This window comes from Brachyhypopomus gauderio, unplaced genomic scaffold, assembly GCF_052324685.1.
Source record: "Brachyhypopomus gauderio isolate BG-103 unplaced genomic scaffold, BGAUD_0.2 sc64, whole genome shotgun sequence".
NCBI lineage: Eukaryota > Metazoa > Chordata > Actinopteri > Gymnotiformes > Hypopomidae > Brachyhypopomus > Brachyhypopomus gauderio.
The window spans coordinates 979,866-1,000,008 of record NW_027506885.1 but is presented as its reverse complement, the minus strand read 5'-3'; the positions used below and the strand labels follow the sequence as shown (position 1 = coordinate 1,000,008).

At 45.4% G+C, this 20,143-nt stretch overlaps 2 protein-coding genes across 4 annotated transcripts in view; both read left to right on the top strand.

Moving 5' to 3' along the window:
* Nucleotides 1-20,143, top strand: part of LOC143490262 (uncharacterized) — a 54,666-nt gene that overhangs the window by 5,501 nt on the left and 29,022 nt on the right. For all 3 annotated transcript variants that reach the window (XM_076988885.1, XM_076988886.1, XM_076988884.1), the window contains 10 exons: nt 723-778; nt 870-982; nt 1,162-1,236; nt 1,871-2,017; nt 2,215-2,292; nt 3,475-3,626; nt 4,595-4,649; nt 4,737-4,814; nt 5,449-5,566; nt 5,659-7,629. In XM_076988885.1, coding sequence (XP_076845000.1) covers nt 723-778; nt 870-982; nt 1,162-1,236; nt 1,871-2,017; nt 2,215-2,292; nt 3,475-3,626; nt 4,595-4,649; nt 4,737-4,814; nt 5,449-5,566; nt 5,659-7,629 — 2,843 coding nt within the window. The remainder of the gene's footprint in view (nt 1-722; nt 779-869; nt 983-1,161; nt 1,237-1,870; nt 2,018-2,214; nt 2,293-3,474; nt 3,627-4,594; nt 4,650-4,736; nt 4,815-5,448; nt 5,567-5,658; nt 7,630-20,143) is intronic.
* On the top strand, nt 9,135-11,406 carry LOC143490266 (uncharacterized). The gene is made up of 3 exons (XM_076988890.1): nt 9,135-9,180; nt 9,382-11,195; nt 11,344-11,406. Exons 1-3 carry the CDS (start codon nt 9,135-9,137, stop codon nt 11,404-11,406), a joined length of 1,923 nt encoding a protein of 640 aa, XP_076845005.1.

Genomic DNA, 20,143 nt, shown 5'->3' with positions numbered 1-20,143 from the left:
TATTTCAACGCTTCATCAATGAAGTATTGAGGGAAGACCCCGACCGTTACGCGTTTGACTACCTTGACGACATTTTAATCTATAGTCGCTCCAAGTCCGAGCACAAAAAAAAACACGTTAGGCGAGTATTGCGGCTTTTACTTGAGAACCACCTCTTTGTGAAACTAGAAAAGTCGCAGTTCCACGTCCAAGAAATAGGGTTCCTCGGATATCTCATAGCTCATCGCATAGCTAACACCTTGGCTGTGGACCCCTCAAAGATCCGGGTGGTTGCTCAGTGGCCAACTCCCACCTCACTGGTCCAGCGATTCCTAGGGTTTGCTCGTTTTTACCGGCGTTTTATTAAGGGGTTCAGCACCCTAGCTGCCCCTCTCATCGCCCTCACCAAGAAAATGCCTGGTCCCTTTGTTTGGTTCGCTGAGGCCCAGCGGTCATTTGATGAATTGAAACAGCAGTTAACTTCTGAGCCGGTTCACTGTTTTTACACGCGGTGTGTACTCGTCGGTATCCCCGCGTTACCCCCCGAGTTACTATGCATTACTGTAGAGGTTTCATCTCTGAGAATACTTTTTGTAATGGAAAAATGGACTCGATGTATCTGACTCACTCTCTGTCTCATTATCTCTCTATCTCACTATCACTCTATCTCACTATCACCCTATCTCATTATCATTCTCTCACTATCTGTCTATGTTGATACTTCATCATCTCTCCGTCTACAGGGCTCTGTTTGCCTATGATGGATTGTCAAACAAGCTCAAATTGGCAGATTCTGGTGGTAAGAAATAGCAAGGTTACATATACAATGTGTGTGTATGTGGGTGTGTGTGTGAGGTTATGTATGTGTGCTTATCTGTATTCTTTTTCAGTGGGCGGTGTATTGGAGCTGACCTCTAAACTCCACCCTAGACAACCTCTCTATGGGCTCTGCAGGTTGGAGCAACGCATACCCGCCCAATCCCATATTGTCATGATCATCTGGGTAAGTTACACCATCCATCCATCCATTCATCATATTAATGTGGCAGATATAGAGTCATAACAGTTTAATCTCATTGGCTTGTGTGTGTGTGTGTGTGTGTGTGTGTGTGTGTGTGTGTGTGTGTGTGTGTGTGTGTGTGTGTGTGTGTGTGTGTGTGTGTGTGTGTGTGTGTACGACAGGTGGGCGAGGGAGTGGATGAGTATCGCAGAGCTGAGTGTGCCAGTCATGTTCCTGCAATCAGATCTTTCTTCAAGGTGAAACCCAACACATACCAGACTGTAGAGGAAGAACTACATGCTGAATAGTTCTGTGATTCCTGAGAGCTTTGCACCAGAGTTCTGTTACAGCAGCTACTGAACAGAGATGTGTGTGTTACAGCAGCTACTGAACTACTGAACAGAGATGTGTATGTTACAGCAGCTACTGAACTACTGAACACAGAGATGTGTTGGTCACGGACGCAGCAGTGATATGTACCTGCTCTATGACGAATGAGGTTTAAAAACACGAGTTCTGTTGTGAAGGTTTCACTGGGCACACTGGGCACTCAGTGGACACACATTTGATTGAGAAACAAAAGTGTCTCAAACCTGATTTGTTTATTTTTATGTTCACACTTGGCACGTCTACCCAGTAGTGAACTGACTCGATAAATTTGAATTTGATCAGGATCAGAGTAACTGGCAAAAATCAGTTGTACATTCATAAAGTATTCATAAAGGTTATCAATACATTAATATATAACATAATACATAACAAAAAGTTATAAATACATCAATATATAATACAAAACAAAGAAATATTAATATATAAGTGAATAATCTAATATTGATGCCACAAACCTTTTATAGTCTAACACATATACTGTCTCTCTCTTCTCTCCTTCAGGAGGTGCATATATTTCATCCCGCACGTTCTCTGGATGAGGTGACGGAGGAGAGGATTGGTACAGTGGCTTTGAGGGTCACAGGCATTAAGGAGAATTCGAGAGCAAGACGCCCAATTCCTCAACAAGACACCAGAGAGGAGATTGTGGTGAGACTCCTGTGGTTTTGACCCTGAACCACAAGGGGGCAGAATAATACATCTCAAGTAGGAACATTTTCATTTCATAAGGGTGAAAGTGTTATGTCCTTTTCTAAGTAACATATTAGCTAATTCATTTTGTAAATAAACAATGCTTGAAAACAATTTTAACACCACAGTCACACTTCATCCTTTTTTTTTGACAGGGCACCAACTACAAGAGAATAATCGCTGCCGCAGAGATTCTCCAAACCCGCAGAGAGTGTTTCTGGGCACAGGCAGAGGTGAGGCACAGGCAGAGGTGAGGCACAGGCAAAGGTGATGACACAGGCACAGGTGAGGGCACAGGAAAAGGTGAGGGCACAGGCAGAGGTGAGGGCACAGACACAGGTGATGACACAGGCACAGGTGAGGGCACAGGAAAAGGTGAGGGCACAGGCAGAGGTGAGGCACAGGCAAAGGTGATGACACAGGCACAGGTGAGGGCACAGGAAAAGGTGAGGGCACAGGCACAGGTGAGGGCACAGGAAAAGGTGAGGGCACAGGCAGAGGTGAGGGCACAGACACAGGTGATGACACAGGCACAGGTGAGGGCACAGGAAAAGGTGAGGGCACAGGCAGAGGTGAGGGCACAGACACAGGTGATGACACAGGCACAGGTGAGGGCACAGGAAAAGGTGAGGGCACAGGCAGAGGTGAGGGCACAGACACAGGTGATGACACAGGCACAGGTGAGGGCACAGGAAAAGGTGAGGGCACAGGCAGAGGTGAGGGCACAGACACAGGTGATGACACAGGCACAGGTGAGGGCACAGGAAAAGGTGAGGGCACAGGCAGAGGTGAGGGCACAGACACAGGTGATGACACAGGCACAGGTGAGGGCACAGGAAAAGGTGAGGGCACAGGCAGAGGTGAGGGCACAGACACAGGTGATGACACAGGCACAGGTGAGGGCACAGGAAAAGGTGAGGGCACAGACAGAGGTGAGGGCACAGGAAAAGGTGAGGGCACAGGCACAGGTGAGGGCACAGGAAAAGGTGAGGGCACAGACAGAGGTGAGGGCACAGACACAGGTGATGACACAGGCACAGGTGAGGGCACAGGAAAAGGTGAGGGCACAGGCAGAGGTGAGGGCACAGACACAGGTGATGACACAGGCACAGGTGAGGGCACAGGAAAAGGTGAGGGCACAGACAGAGGTGAGGCACAGGCAAAGGTGAGGGCACAGGAAAAGGTGAGGGCACAGACAGAGGTGAGGGCACAGACAGAGGTGAGGGCACAGGCAGAGGTGATGACACAGCCGATCCTCTGCACAACGACGTAGTCCGACCCGTTGTAACGCAGCGCTGTGCTGTTTGTAAAGCTCAGACTTTACACTATGATGGGAATGTTTCCCCATACACACTAACATACATGATGAAGATGATGAAAGCATTTCTTGTGCATTTCTTGTGCATTTCTCAAAGAGAGAGGAAGAGGAGAGGAAGGAGGAAGAGCGCAGAAGGGCAATGGAAGACAGAAGACGGAGTGAACGAGAGAGACAGGAGCAAGAACGTAGGGAGGCCGAGCAGAGAGAGAGACGAATGAAGGAAAGAGAGCAGAAGATCCAGGAGCAGAGGTCTGACATGCCCCTCTGTCTGACACGCCCATATCTGACACGCCCCTCTGTCTGACACACCCTATCTGACACGCCTCTCTGTCTGACACGCCCATATCTGACATGCCCCTCTGTCTGACACGCCCCTCTGTCTGACACGCCCATATCTGACATGCCCCTCTGTCTGACACGCCCATATCTGACACACCCCTCTGTCTGACACGCCCCTCTGTCTGACACTCCTCTCTGTCTGACACACCCTACCTGACACGCCCCTATCTGACACACCCCTCTGTCTGACACGCCCCTCTGTCTGACACGCCCATATCTGAAACGCCCCTCTATCTGACACGCCCCTATCTGACACAACCCTCTGTCTGACACACCCTATCTGACACTCCCCTCTGCCTGATACGCCCTATCTGACACTCCCCTCTGCCTGATATGCCCTATCTGACACTCCCCTCTGTCTGACACACCCTGTCTGACACACCCCTCTGTCTGACACGCCCCTCTGTCTGACACGCCCTATCTGACACACCCCTCTGTCTGACATGCCCTGTCTGACACACCCCTCTGTCTGACACGCCCTATCTGACACACCCCTCTGTCTGACATGCCCTGTCTGACACACCCCTCTGTCTGACATGCCCTGTCTGACACACCCCTCTGTCTGACACGCCCTATCTGACACGCCCCTCTGTCATGCTTCTATCTTACACGCTCCTCTCTGATATGCCACATCTGACACACTCCTGTCTGATACACCACATCTGATATGCCCCTATCTGACATGCTCCTTTTTGATACACCCCTATCTGACACACTCCTATCTGACGTGCTCCTGTCTGATGCATCCTTGTTTGACACACTCCTTTCTTATGTGCTCCACTGTCTGATACACTACTGTCTGACTTGTCATAGTCTGTACAAATATGTGAACAGTTCAGAAACCAGTCTAACCGTAGGCAGAAATATTCTGACTTCAGGAGATTACAGGCAGAAGCAGAAGCCGAGAGACTCAAACAGGAGCAACTAAAATGGGTAAGTGTGTGTGTGTGTGTGTGTTTATGTGTATGTGTGTGTGTCAGTCTCAATTCTTATAAGGATAACTGTGTGTGTATCTGACAGGCCCAGCAGCAGAGGGAGTTTGATGATGAGCAGATGAGACGTCGCTGCACACACTCCGAGTCCACAGAGAAGGCAGCCGTGAGTGCAAAAGAGATACAACTTTACATAGCCACATCTTTACATAGACACATCTTTACATAGACACTTCTTTACATAGACACTTCTTTAGATAGACACACATTTTACATAGACACTTCTTTACATACACACCTTTTACACAGACACATTTTTACATAGACACATTTTTACAGACACATCTTTACATAGACACTTCTTTACATAGACACATCTTTACATAGATACATCTTTATACAGACACATCTTTACATACACACCTTTTACACAGACACACCTTTTACATAGACACACCTTCACATAGACACATCTTTACATAGACATACCATTACATAGACATATCTTTACATAGACATATCGTTACATAGACATACTATTACATAGACACATCTTTACATAAACACATACAGACACTTCTTTAGCAGCCACTCTAACTATCCACCCCAACTGCCACTGGAAATTCTCCCCCCGCACACTCACACAGGACTACCCACATCACTGGCGATTCACCATGATCTAAAGGTCTCTGTGATGTTAGTAAATGCCATCAGAGCAAATCACTGTTTGGTCTTGATGATGAGGCTGGAGAATCAAAATCATGCAATGATGTGGCGTAATACTATTTACTGGCCTGCAGGAGGCAGCAGCGCTGGTGTCTCAGCGTAAAAGGAACCCCAGAGAGTTCTTTAGACAACTGTCACTGTCCTCTGTAGCTGCACCCGGTCCCAAATCCCCTCACACCAGCCCACTCACAGGTGAGAAAGAGAGAGAGAGAGGGCGTACGAGGCATTACGAGACATAAAGTTAATGTATACCATAAGCAATTCTTCTTCTTTATGTTTAACAGCAAGAAGCTCCTACAGGAAGTACCATCGTAGTCTGACTGATGCCTTCCTTTTTAATAAGTCACCATCTGGTACCCCTACTTCCCCTTGCAGTCCAAAAGTGGTTTCTCCCTTCTTCCCATCACCTCTAACCCCCGCAAGTCCCACAGTGGTCTCTTTCAACATGCCAACTGACTTGTCCCCTCCACCACCTGTAGTTCCTCCTGTCTTACCTTCATTCACCTCTCTTAAAAGACCAACAATAGCATCTCCCACCCTCCCAACACCTTCACCTCTCAACAATCAGATCCCTAAGGATGTCTCTCAACTCCATTCCTCACCTGTCCATCCGCAGCCCGAGACACCTACTGCTGCTCCCACTGGGCCCTTAGCCCAGTCTCCCTCACCAGCCTCTCCACCCACAATATCTCCACAGTCCTCTTCATCTAACACACATCTCTCTTTAACTGCAGTAGTTGAAAGCCTAACCTTCTACCCACCCTTACCCCAATCCACTGCATACTTCGAAATGGACACTCACTGCTTGGACCAATCAGAGCATGATATACTGCCACATCTGCATGCCCCTCCCCCTCTGAGCCCTGTTCTCGGTCCAGGTCTGCCTCCGCCTATTCCCCAACCCACTCCTGTCCAGACTAATATCAGGCCACTTTCTCCTACGTCACCTTCAAGAAGCCTGTCTCAAGTGTCTCCCACCTCCACCTCCTTCACCTCCTCTCAGCTTGAGTCTACCTGCCATCCCACAATGCTCGCTGCTCCACCCGTGCCCCAAGCACCCTTGCGGCCTCTCCCTGCCCTGCCAGTACCCGGCCAGCCCCTGAGATCCCCGGAGTCAGGCAGAGAGCTCAGCTCCCTCATCTCCACCCTAGAGGAGGATGAGGCAGGAGAGAGGGAAGAGGAAGACAGAGAGGAGAGGGAGGGTGGAGTGACAGGAGAGGTGGAGGAAGAGGGAAGAGCAAGAGAGAATGGAGCGAAAGACGAGATAATAGAGGAAGTGGTGGAGATTAAGAGAAAAGAGGCAGAAAGGGGTGGAGAGGGAGAGGGGGAAGAAAGATGGATGAAAGATAAAGTCCTGGACCCATGGGTCACTGCTCAGACCTCAGTAGCATCTGCTTTAGAGGAAGAGGGGCAGAAGATAGAGGACACTGGCGAGAACAGGACAGAGGGAGCAACAGATGAGAAAGGAGGAGAAGAGGTGACCGAAGCAACAGATGACAAAAGAGGAGAAGAGGAAAATGAATCAAGCAAGGGAAGGGTTATAGAGGCAGGAAAAAGTGAGCAAGAGATGAATAATGAAGTGGAGGAGTTTAGAGAGAGGAATGAAGAGGCAGGACAGGAAGAAGAAGAAGAAGTAAAAGAAGAAAAAATACAAGACATAATAGAAAGCACAAACAGAGAGATGGGAGAGTGTGATAAGGAGGGACCAGATGGCAAGGACAAGACAGAAGGAGATACAGACAGGCAGGTGGGGGAAAAGGAGGAGACAGGGAACAGCCAAGAGAGGATCATGGGAGATGAAAACTGGGATGAAAACTCTGATGAAAAAAGGGTAGGAAGTGTGTGTGAGCAGTTGGGGCTGGAGAAGGGTGGAGAAAGGATGCAAAAGGATGGAGAAAGAGAGGACAGGCGAGAATATGCAGGAATGGGCAAAAAGAGCATTGAGAAGAATAGTGCAGAACTCACTGAGCAAGAGAGTGAGTCTGGTGTAGATGAAGATAAACAGGTGGAGGATGCGGAAGGTGTAGACGACCATTGTGCGGGTCAGATTGCAGGGAAGGGCAGAGAGGAAGAGGAGGGAGAAGTAGAAAGCCACAGGCAGTCAGAGCCTGGGCTAGACAGGGAGCAGAACACCACAGCAGAGAAGCAGGACGGGGATACTGAAGATCTGGAGCAGGACGTTCTGACCACACAGCAACAGATGGAGGAAGCACATACCAGTGTGTTAAGTGATGATGACCTCCAACTGGAACAGAGTGAGTCCACGCAGCAGAATGATCAACTAAGAGCACCTGCAGCGGAAAACGGTATCAGGCACGTGTTAGAGGACAGGAAGAAGAGTGAAGAGTCTGAGGTCATGGAGGCAGAGCTGTGCAGAATCTGTCCTGACACAGACTTACACTCAGACACCAGTCCTGACACAGTCTTACAATCAGACACAAGCCCTGACAAAGAGTTACAATCAGAAAACAGTCATGACAAAGTGTTACAATCAGACAGCAGTCCAAACACAGCTTCACACTCAGATGTGAGTCCTGACACAGTGTCACACGCAGATGTCAGTCCTGATACAGTAGTACAATCAGACACATGTCCTTACACAATCTTACACTCAGACACAAGTTGTGACACAGTTTTACAATCAGACAGCACTCCTGACACAGTCTTACAAACAGACATCAGTCCTGACAAAGTCTTACAATCAAACACCATTTCTGATACAGTGATAAAGTCAGAAACTAGTCCTGACACAGTCCTACACTCAGAAGTCAGTCCTGACACAGTGTTACAATCAGACAGCAGTTGTGACACACACTTACAATCAGACAGTCCTGACACATTCTTACAAGAAGAGACCAGTTCACACTCAGATGTGAGTACTGACATAGTATCACACTCAGATGTCAGTGCTAATACTGTATTAGAATCAGACACCAGTCCTGACACAGTATCACAATCAGATGTCAGTGCTGATACAGTATTACAATCACAAACCAGTCCAGACACAGTTCTACACTCAGATGTGAGTCCTGACACATTGTTACAAGGAGCCACCAGTACTGATACAATGTCACACTCATATGTGGGTCCTGACATAGTATCACACTCAGATGTAAGTGCTGATACTCTATTAGGATCAGACACCAGTCCTGACAAAGAATCACACTCAGATGTCAGTGCTGATACAATATTAGAATCAGACACCAGTCCAGACACAGTCGACCATTCAGATGTGAGTCCTGATACAGTGTTACAAGCAGCCACCAGTTCTGATACAATGTCACACTCATATGTGAGTCCTGACACAGTATCACACTCAGATGTCAGTGCTGATACTGTATTACAATCAGACACCAGTCCAGACAAAGTCCTAGACTCAGATGTAAGTCCTGACACAATATCACACTCAGATGTCAGTGTTGATACAGTACTAGAATCAGAAAGCAGCCGAGTCACAGTCAAACACTCAGATGTGAGTCCTGACAAAGCGTCACAATCAGATGTCAGTGCTGATACAGTATTACAATCACACACCAGTCCAGACACAGTCCTTCACGCAGTTATCAGTGCTGATACATTATTAGAATTAGACACCAGCCCAGTCACAGTCGAACACTCAGATGTGAGTCCTGACAAAGCTTCACAATCAGATGTCAGTGCTGATACAGTATTACAATCACACACCAGTCCAGACACAGTCCTTCACGCAGATGTAAGTCCTGACACAGTGTTACAATCAGACAGCAGTTCTGACACAGTCATGCAATCAGATGCAAGTCTTGCCTCTGTATCAGACTCAGATGTCAGTGCGGATAGAGTATTAGAATCAGACACCAGTCCAGACACAGTCCTACACTCAGACGTCAGTCTTGACAAAGTGTTACAATCAGACAGCAGTTGTGACATACTCTTACAATCACAAAGTCCTGACACATTCTTACAAGAAGAGACCAGTTCTGATACAGTTTCACATGGAGATGTGAGTACTGACACAGTATCACACTCAGATGTCAGTGCTGACTCAGTATCACACTCAGATGTCAGTGCTGATACTGTATTAGAATCAGACACCAGTCTTGACACAGTATCTCCCTCAGATGTCAGTGCTGATACAGTACTAGAATCAGATACCAGTTCAGACAGAGTCCTACACTCAGACATCAGTCCTGACCCAGTGTTACAATCAGACAGCAGTTGTGGCATACTCTTACAATCAGAAAGTCCTGACACATTCTCAAAAGAAGAAACCAGTTCTGATGCAGTTTCAGACTCAGATGTGAGTACTGAGACAGTATCACACTCAGATGCCAGTGCTGATACAGTATTAGAATCAGACACCAGTCCTGTCATAGTATCACACTCAGATGTTAGTGCTGATACAGTATTAGAATCAGATACCTGTTCAGACAGAGTCCTACACTCAGACATCAGTCCTGACCCAGTGTTACAATCAGACAGCAGTTGTGGCATACTCTTACAATCAGAAAGTCTTGACACGTTCTCAAAAGAAGAGACCAGTTCTGATAAAGTTTCACACTCAGATGAGAGTACTGAGACAGTATTAAAATCAGACACCAGTCCAGACACAGTCGAACACTCAGATGTCAGTGCTGACACTGTAATAGAATCAGACACCAGCCCAGACACAGTCAAACACTCAGATGTCAGTGCTGATACTGTATTAGAATCAGACACCAGTCTTGACACAGTATCACACTCAGATGTCAGTGCTGATACAGTATTAGAATCAGACACCAGCCCAGACACAGTCGAACACTCAGATGTGAGTCCTGACAAAGAGTCATATTCAGATGTCAGTGCAGATACAGTATTAGAATCAGACACCAGTCCAGACACAGTCCTACACTCAGACGTCAATCTTGACACAGTGTTACAATCAGACAGCAGTTGTGACATACTCTTACAATCACAAAGTCCTGACACATTCTTACAAGAAGAGACCAGTTCTGATACAGTTTCACATGGAGATGTGAGTACCGACACAGTATCACACTCAGATATCAGTGCTGATACAGTACTAGAATCAGATACCAGTTCAGACAGAGTCCTACACTCAGACATCAGTCCTGACCCAGTGTTACAATCAGACAGCAGTTGTGGCATACTCTTACAATCAGAAAGTCCTGACACGTTCTCAAAAGAAGAGACCAGTTCTGATAAAGTTTCACACTCAGATGTGAGTACTGAGACAGTATCACACTCAGATGCCAGTGCTGATACAGTATTAGAATCAGACACCAGTCCTGTCATAGTATCACACTCAGATGTTAGTGCTGATACAGTATTAGAATCAGATACCAGTTCAGACAGAGTCCTACACTCAGACATCAGTCCTGACCCAGTGTTACAATCAGACAGCAGTTGTGGCATACTCTTACAATCAGAAAGTCCTGAGACGTTCTCAAAAGAAGAGACCAGTTCTGATAAAGTTTCACACTCAGACGAGAGTACTGAGACAGTATTAAAATCAGACACCAGTCCAGACACAGTCGAACACTCAGATGTCAGTGCTGACACTGTAATAGAATCAGACACCAGCCCAGACACAGTCGAACACTCAGATGTCAGTGCTGATACTGTATTAGAATCAGACACCAGTCTTGACACAGTATCACACTCAGATGTCAGTGCTGATACAGTATTAGAATCAGACACCAGTCCAGACACAGTCCTACACTCAGGCGTCAGTCCTGACACAGTGTTACAATCAGACAGCAGTTGTGACATACTCTTACAATCAGAAAGTCCTGACACGTTTTTAAAAGAAGAGACCAGTTCTGATGCAGTTTCACACTCAGATGTGAGTACTGAGACAGTATCACACTCAGATGTCAGTGCTGATGCAGTATTAGAATCAGATACCAGTTCAGACAGAGTCCTACACTCAGACATCAGTCCTGACCCAGTGTTACAATCAGACAGCAGTTGTGGCATACTCTTACAATCAGAAAGTCCTGACACGTTCTCAAAAGAAGAGACCAGTTCTGATAAAGTTTCACACTCAGATGTGAGTACTGAGACAGTATCACACTCAGATGCCAGTGCTGATACAGTATTAGAATCAGACACCAGTCCTGTCATAGTATCACACTCAGATGTTAGTGCTGATACAGTATTAGAATCAGATACCAGTTCAGACAGAGTCCTACACTCAGACATCAGTCCTGACCCAGTGTTACAATCAGACAGCAGTTGTGGCATACTCTTACAATCAGAAAGTCCTGAGACGTTCTCAAAAGAAGAGACCAGTTCTGATAAAGTTTCACACTCAGACGAGAGTACTGAGACAGTATTAAAATCAGACACCAGTCCAGACACAGTCGAACACTCAGATGTCAGTGCTGACACTGTAATAGAATCAGACACCAGCCCAGACACAGTCGAACACTCAGATGTCAGTGCTGATACTGTATTAGAATCAGACACCAGTCTTGACACAGTATCACACTCAGATGTCAGTGCTGATACAGTATTAGAATCAGAAACCATTCCAGACACAGTCCTACACTCAGACGTCAGTCCTGACACATTGTTACAATCAGATAGCAGTTGTGACATACTCTTACAATCAGAGAGTCCTGACACATTCTTACAAGAAGAGACCAGTTCTGATACAGTTTCACACACAGATGTGAGTACTGACACAGTATCACACTCAGACATCAGTGCTGATACTGTATTAGAATCAGACACTAGTCTTGACACAGTATCACACTCAGATGTCAATGCTGACTCAGTATCACACTCAGATGTCAGTGCTGATACTGTATTAGAATCAGACACCAGTCTTGACACAGTATCACACTCAGATGTCAGTGCTGATACAGTATTAGAATCAGAAACCAGTCCAGACACAGTCCTACACTCAGACGTCAGTCCTGACACATTGTTACAATCAGATAGCAGTTGTGACATACTCTTACAATCAGAGAGTCCTGAAACATTCTTACAAGAAGAGACCAGTTCTGATACAGTTTCACACGCAGATGTGAGTACTGACACAGTATCACACTCAGATGTCACTGCTGACTCAGTATCACACTCAGATGTCAGTGCTGATACTGTAATAGAATCAGACACCAGTCCAGACACAGTCGAACCCTCAGATGTGAGTCCTGACAAAGCGTCATATTCACATGTCAGTGCGGATAAAGTATTAGAATCAGAAACCAGTCCAGACACAGTCGAACACTCAGATGTGAGTCCTGACAAAGCATCACAATCAGATGTCAGTGCTGATACAGTATTAGAATCAGACACCAGCCCAGACACAGTCCTACACGCAGACGTAAGTCCTGACACAGTGTTACCAGCAGACACCAGTTCTGATACAGTTTCACACAAAGAAGTCAGTCCTGACAAAGTGTCACACTCAGATATCAGTGCTGATACAGTATTAGAATCAGACACCAGTCCTGTCATAGTATCACACTCAGATGTCAGTGCTGATACAGTATTAGAATCAGAAACCATTCCAGACACAGTCCTACACTCAGACGTCAGTCCTGACACATTGTTACAATCAGATAGCAGTTGTGACATACTCTTACAATCAGAGAGTCCTGACACATTCTTACAAGAAGAGACCAGTTCTGATACAGTTTCACACACAGATGTGAGTACTGACACAGTATCACACTCAGACATCAGTGCTGATACTGTATTAGAATCAGACACTAGTCTTGACACAGTATCACACTCAGATGTCAATGCTGACTCAGTATCACACTCAGATGTCAGTGCTGATACTGTAGTAGAATCAGACACCAGTCTTGACACAGTATCACACTCAGATGTCAGTGCTGATACAGTATTAGAATCAGAAACCAGTCCAGACACAGTCCTACACTCAGACGTCAGTCCTGACACATTGTTACAATCAGATAGCAGTTGTGACATACTCTTACAATCAGAGAGTCCTGAAACATTCTTACAAGAAGAGACCAGTTCTGATACAGTTTCACACGCAGATGTGAGTACTGACACAGTATCACACTCAGATGTCACTGCTGACTCAGTATCAGACTCAGATGTCACTGCTGATGCAGTATTAGAATCAGACACCAGTCTTAACACAGTATCACACTCAGATGTCAGTGCGGATAAAGTATTAGAATCAGAAACCAGTCCAGACACAGTCGAACACTCAGATGTGAGTCGTGACAAAGCGTCACACTCAGATGTCTGTGCTGATACTGTATTAGAATCAGAAAGCAGTCCAGACACAGTCCTACATTCAGACCTCAGTCCTGACACAGTGTTACAATCAGACAGCAGTTGTGACATACTCTTAGAATCAGAAAGTCCTGACACATTTTTACAAGAAGAGACCAGTTCTGATACAGTTTCACACGCAGATGTGAGTACTGACACAGTATTACACTCAGATGTAAGTGCTGACACAGTATCGGACTCAGATGTCACTGCTGATGCAGTATTAGAATCAGACACCACTCTTGACACAGTATCACACTCCGATGTCAGTGCAGATACAGTATTGCAATCACACACCAGTCCAGACACAGTCGAACACTCAGATGTGAGTCCTGACAAAGCGTCACAATCAGATGTCAGTGCTAATACAGTATTACAATCACACACCAGTCCAGACACAGTCCTACATTCAGATGTGAGTCCTGTCACAGTATCACACTCAGATGTCAGTGCTGATACTGTATTAGAATCAGACACCAGCCCAGATACAGTCCTACACGCAGACGTAAGTCCTGACACAGTGTTACCAGCAGACACCAGTTCTGATACAGTTTCACACTCAGAGATCAGTCCTGACAAAGTGTCACACTCAGATGTGAGTACTGAGACAGTATCACACTCAGATGTCAGTGCTGATATAGTATTAAAATTAGACATCAATCCTGACACAGTATTACACTCAGATGTCAGTGCTGATACAGAATTAGAATCAGACACCAGTCCTGACACAGTATCACACTCAGATGTCAGTGCTGATACTGTATTAGAATCAGAAACCAGTCCAGACACAGTCCTACACTCAGACCTCAGTCCTGACACAGTGTTACAATCAGACAGCAGTTCTGATACAGTCTTGCAATTAGACGCAAGTCCTGCCTTAGTATCAGACTCAGATGTCAGTGCGGATAGAGTATTAGAATCAGACACCAGTCCAGACACAGTCCTACACTCAGATGTCAGTACTGACACAGTGTTACAGTCAGACAGCAGTTGTGACATACTCTTACAATCAGAAAGTCCTGACACATTCTTACAAGAAGAGACCAGTTCTGGTATAGTTTCACATGGAGATGTGAGTACTGACACAGTATCACACTCAGATGTCACTGCTGACTCAGTATCACACTCAGATGTCAGTGCTGATAAAGTATTAGAATCAGAAACCAGTCCAGACACAGTCCTACACTCAGACGTCAGTCCTGACACATTGTTACAATCAGATAGCAGTTGTGACATACTCTTACAATCAGAGAGTCCTGACACATTCTTACAAGAAGAGACCAGTTCTGATACAGTTTCACACACAGATGTGAGTACTGACACAGTATCACACTCAGATGTCAGTGCTGATACTGTATTAGAATCAGACACTAGTCTTGACACAGTATCACACTCAGATGTCAGTGCTGACTCAGTATCACACTCAGATGTCAGTGCTGATACTGTATTAGAATCAGACACCAGTCTTGACACAGTATCACACTCAGATGTCAGTGCGGATAAAGTATTAGAATCAGAAACCAGTCCAGACACAGTCGAACACTCAGATGTGAGTCGTGACAAAGCGTCACACTCAGATGTCAGTGCTGATACTGTATTAGAATCAGAAACCAGTCCAGACACAGTCCTACACTCAGACCTCAGTCCTGACACAGTGTTACAATCAGACAGCAGTTGTGACATACTCTTAGAATCAGAAAGTCCTGACACATTCTTACAAGAAGAGACCAGTTCTGATACAGTTTCACACGCAGATGTGAGTACTGACACAGTATCACACTCAGATGTAAGTGCTGACACAGTATCAGACTCAGATGTCACTGCTGATGCAGTATTAGAATCAGACACCACTCTTGACACAGTATCACACTCAGATGTCAGTGCAGATACAGTATTGCAATCACACACCAGTCCAGACACAGTCGAACACTCAAATGTGAGTCCTGACAAAGCGTCACAATCAGATGTCAGTGCTAATACAGTATTACAATCACACACCAGTCCAGACACAGTCCTACATTCAGATGTGAGTCCTGTCACAGTATCACACTCAGATGTCAGTGCTGATACTGTATTAGAATCAGACACCAGCCCAGATACAGTCCTACACGCAGACGTAAGTCCTGACACAGTGTTATCAGCAGACACCAGTTCTGATACAGTTTCACACTCAGAGATCAGTCCTGACAAAGTGTCACACTCAGATGTGAGTACTGAGACAGTATCACACTCAGATGTCAGTGCTGATATAGTATTAAAATTAGACATCAATCCTGACACAGTATTACACTCAGATGTCAGTGCTGATACAGAATTAGAATCAGACACCAGTCCTGACACAGTATCACACTCAGATGTCAGTGCTCATACTGTATTAGAATCAGACACCAGCCCAGACACAGTCGAACACTCAGATGTGAGTCCTGACAAAGCGTCATATTCAGATGTCAGAGCTGAAACAGTATTACAATCACACACCAGTCCAGACACAGTCCTTCACGCAGATGTAAGTCCTGACACAGTGTTACAATCAGACAGCAGTTCTGATACAGTCTTGCAATTAGACGCAAGTCCTGCCTTAGTATCAGACTCAGATATCAGTGCGGATAGAGTATTAGAATCAGACACCAGTCCAGACACAGTCCTACACTCAGATGTCAGTACTGACACAGTGTTACAGTCAGACAGAAGTTGTGACATACTCTTACAATCAGAAAGTCCTGACACATTCTTACAAGAAGAGACCAGTTCTGATATAGTTTCACATGGAGATGTGAGTACTGACACAGTATCACACTCAGATGTCACTGCTGACTCAGTATCACACTCAGATGTCAGTGCTGATACAGTATTAGAATCAGAAACCAGTCCAGACACAGTCCTACACTCAGACGTCAGTCCTGACACATTGTTACAATCAGATAGCAGTTGTGACATACTCTTACAATCAGTGAGTCCTGACACATTCTTACAAGAAGAGACCAGTTCTGATAAAGTTTCACACACAGATGTGAGTACTGACACAGTATCACACTCAGATGTCAGTGCTGATACTGTATTAGAATCAGACACTAGTCTTGACACAGTATCACACTCAGATGTCACTGCTGACTCAGTATCACACTCAGATGTCAGTGCTGATACTGTATTAGAATCAGACACCAGTCTTGACACAGTATCACACTCAGATGTCAGTGCGGATAAAGTATTAGAATCAGAAACCAGTCCAGACACAGTCGAACACTCAGATGTGAGTCGTGACAAAGCGTCACACTCAGATGTCAGTGCTGATACTGTATTAGAATCAGAAACCAGTCCAGACACAGTCCTACACTCAGACCTCAGTCCTGACACAGTGTTACAATCAGACAGCAGTTCTGATACAGTCTTGCAATTAGACGCAAGTCCTGCCTTAGTATCAGACTCAGATGTCAGTGCGGATAGAGTATTAGAATCAGACACCAGTCCAGACACAGTCCTACACTCAGATGTCAGTACTGACACAGTGTTACAGTCAGACAGCAGTTGTGACATACTCTTACAATCAGAAAGTCCTGACACATTCTTACAAGAAGAGACCAGTTCTGATATAGTTTCACATGGAGATGTGAGTACTGACACAGTATCACACTCAGATGTCACTGCTGACTCAGTATCACACTCAGATGTCAGTGCTGATACAGTATTAGAATCAGAAACCAGTCCAGACACAGTCCTACACTCAGACGTCAGTCCTGACACATTGTTACAATCAGATAGCAGTTGTGACATACTCTTAGAATCAGAAAGTCCTGACACATTCTTACAAGAAGAGACCAGTTCTGATACAGTTTCACACGCAGATGTGAGTACTGACACAGTATTACACTCAGATGTAAGTACTGACACAGTATCAGACTCAGATGTCACTGCTGATGCAGTATTAGAATCAGACACCACTCTTGACACAGTATCACACTCAGATGTCAGTGCTGATACAGTATTGCAATCACACACCAGTCCAGACACAGTCGAACACTCAGATGTGAGTCCTGACAAAGCGTCACAATCAGATGTCAGAGCTGATACAGTATTGCAATCACACACCAGTCCAGACACAGTCGAACACTCAGATGTGAGTCCTGACAAAGCGTCACAATCAGATGTCAGTGCTAATACAGTATTACAATCACACACCAGTCCAGACACAGTCCTACATTCAGATGTGAGTCCTGTCACAGTATCACACTCAGATGTCAGTGCTGATACTGTATTAGAATCAGACACCAGCCCAGATACAGTCCTACACGCAGACGTAAGTCCTGACACAGTGTTACCAGCAGACACCAGTTCTGATACAGTTTCACACTCAGAGATCAGTCCTGACAAAGTGTCACACTCAGATGTGAGTACTGAGACAGTATCACACTCAGATGTCAGTGCTGATATAGTATTAAAATTAGACATCAATCCTGACACAGTATTACACTCAGATGTCAGTGCTGATACAGAATTAGAATCAGACACCAGTCCTGACACAGTATCACACTCAGATGTCAGTGCTGATACTGTATTAGAATCAGAAACCAGTCCAGACACAGTCCTACACTCAGACCTCAGTCCTGACACAGTGTTACAATCAGACAGCAGTTCTGATACAGTCTTGCAATTAGACGCAAGTCCTGCCTTAGTATCAGACTCAGATGTCAGTGCGGATAGAGTATTAGAATCAGACACCAGTCCAGACACAGTCCTACACTCAGATGTCAGTACTGACACAGTGTTACAGTCAGACAGCAGTTGTGACATACTCTTACAATCAGAAAGTCCTGACACATTCTTACAAGAAGAGACCAGTTCTGGTATAGTTTCACATGGAGATGTGAGTACTGACACAGTATCACACTCAGATGTCACTGCTGACTCAGTATCACACTCAGATGTCAGTGCTGATAAAGTATTAGAATCAGAAACCAGTCCAGACACAGTCCTACACTCAGACGTCAGTCCTGACACATTGTTACAATCAGATAGCAGTTGTGACATACTCTTACAATCAGAGAGTCCTGACACATTCTTACAAGAAGAGACCAGTTCTGATACAGTTTCACACACAGATGTGAGTACTGACACAGTATCACACTCAGATGTCAGTGCTGATACTGTATTAGAATCAGACACTAGTCTTGACACAGTATCACACTCAGATGTCAGTGCTGACTCAGTATCACACTCAGATGTCAGTGCTGATACTGTATTAGAATCAGACACCAGTCTTGACACAGTATCACACTCAGATGTCAGTGCGGATAAAGTATTAGAATCAGAAACCAGTCCAGACACAGTCGAACACTCAGATGTGAGTCGTGACAAAGCGTCACACTCAGATGTCAGTGCTGATACTGTATTAGAATCAGAAACCAGTCCAGACACAGTCCTACACTCAGACCTCAGTCCTGACACAGTGTTACAATCAGACAGCAGTTGTGACATACTCTTAGAATCAGAAAGTCCTGACACATTCTTACAAGAAGAGACCAGTTCTGATACAGTTTCACACGCAGATGTGAGTACTGACACAGTATCACACTCAGATGTAAGTGCTGACACAGTATCAGACTCAGATGTCACTGCTGATGCAGTATTAGAATCAGACACCACTCTTGACACAGTATCACACTCAGATGTCAGTGCAGATACAGTATTGCAATCACACACCAGTCCAGACACAGTCGAACACTCAAATGTGAGTCCTGACAAAGCGTCACAATCAGATGTCAGTGCTAATACAGTATTACAATCACACACCAGTCCAGACACAGTCCTACATTCAGATGTGAGTCCTGTCACAGTATCACACTCAGATGTCAGTGCTGATACTGTATTAGAATCAGACACCAGCCCAGATACAGTCCTACACGCAGACGTAAGTCCTGACACAGTGTTATCAGCAGACACCAGTTCTGATACAGTTTCACACTCAGAGATCAGTCCTGACAAAGTGTCACACTCAGATGTGAGTACTGAGACAGTATCACACTCAGATGTCAGTGCTGATATAGTATTAAAATTAGACATCAATCCTGACACAGTATTACACTCAGATGTCAGTGCTGATACAGAATTAGAATCAGACACCAGTCCTGACACAGTATCACACTCAGATGTCAGTGCTCATACTGTATTAGAATCAGACACCAGCCCAGACACAGTCGAACACTCAGATGTGAGTCCTGACAAAGCGTCATATTCAGATGTCAGAGCTGAAACAGTATTACAATCACACACCAGTCCAGACACAGTCCTTCACGCAGATGTAAGTCCTGACACAGTGTTACAATCAGACAGCAGTTCTGATACAGTCTTGCAATTAGACGCAAGTCCTGCCTTAGTATCAGACTCAGATATCAGTGCGGATAGAGTATTAGAATCAGACACCAGTCCAGACACAGTCCTACACTCAGATGTCAGTACTGACACAGTGTTACAGTCAGACAGAAGTTGTGACATACTCTTACAATCAGAAAGTCCTGACACATTCTTACAAGAAGAGAC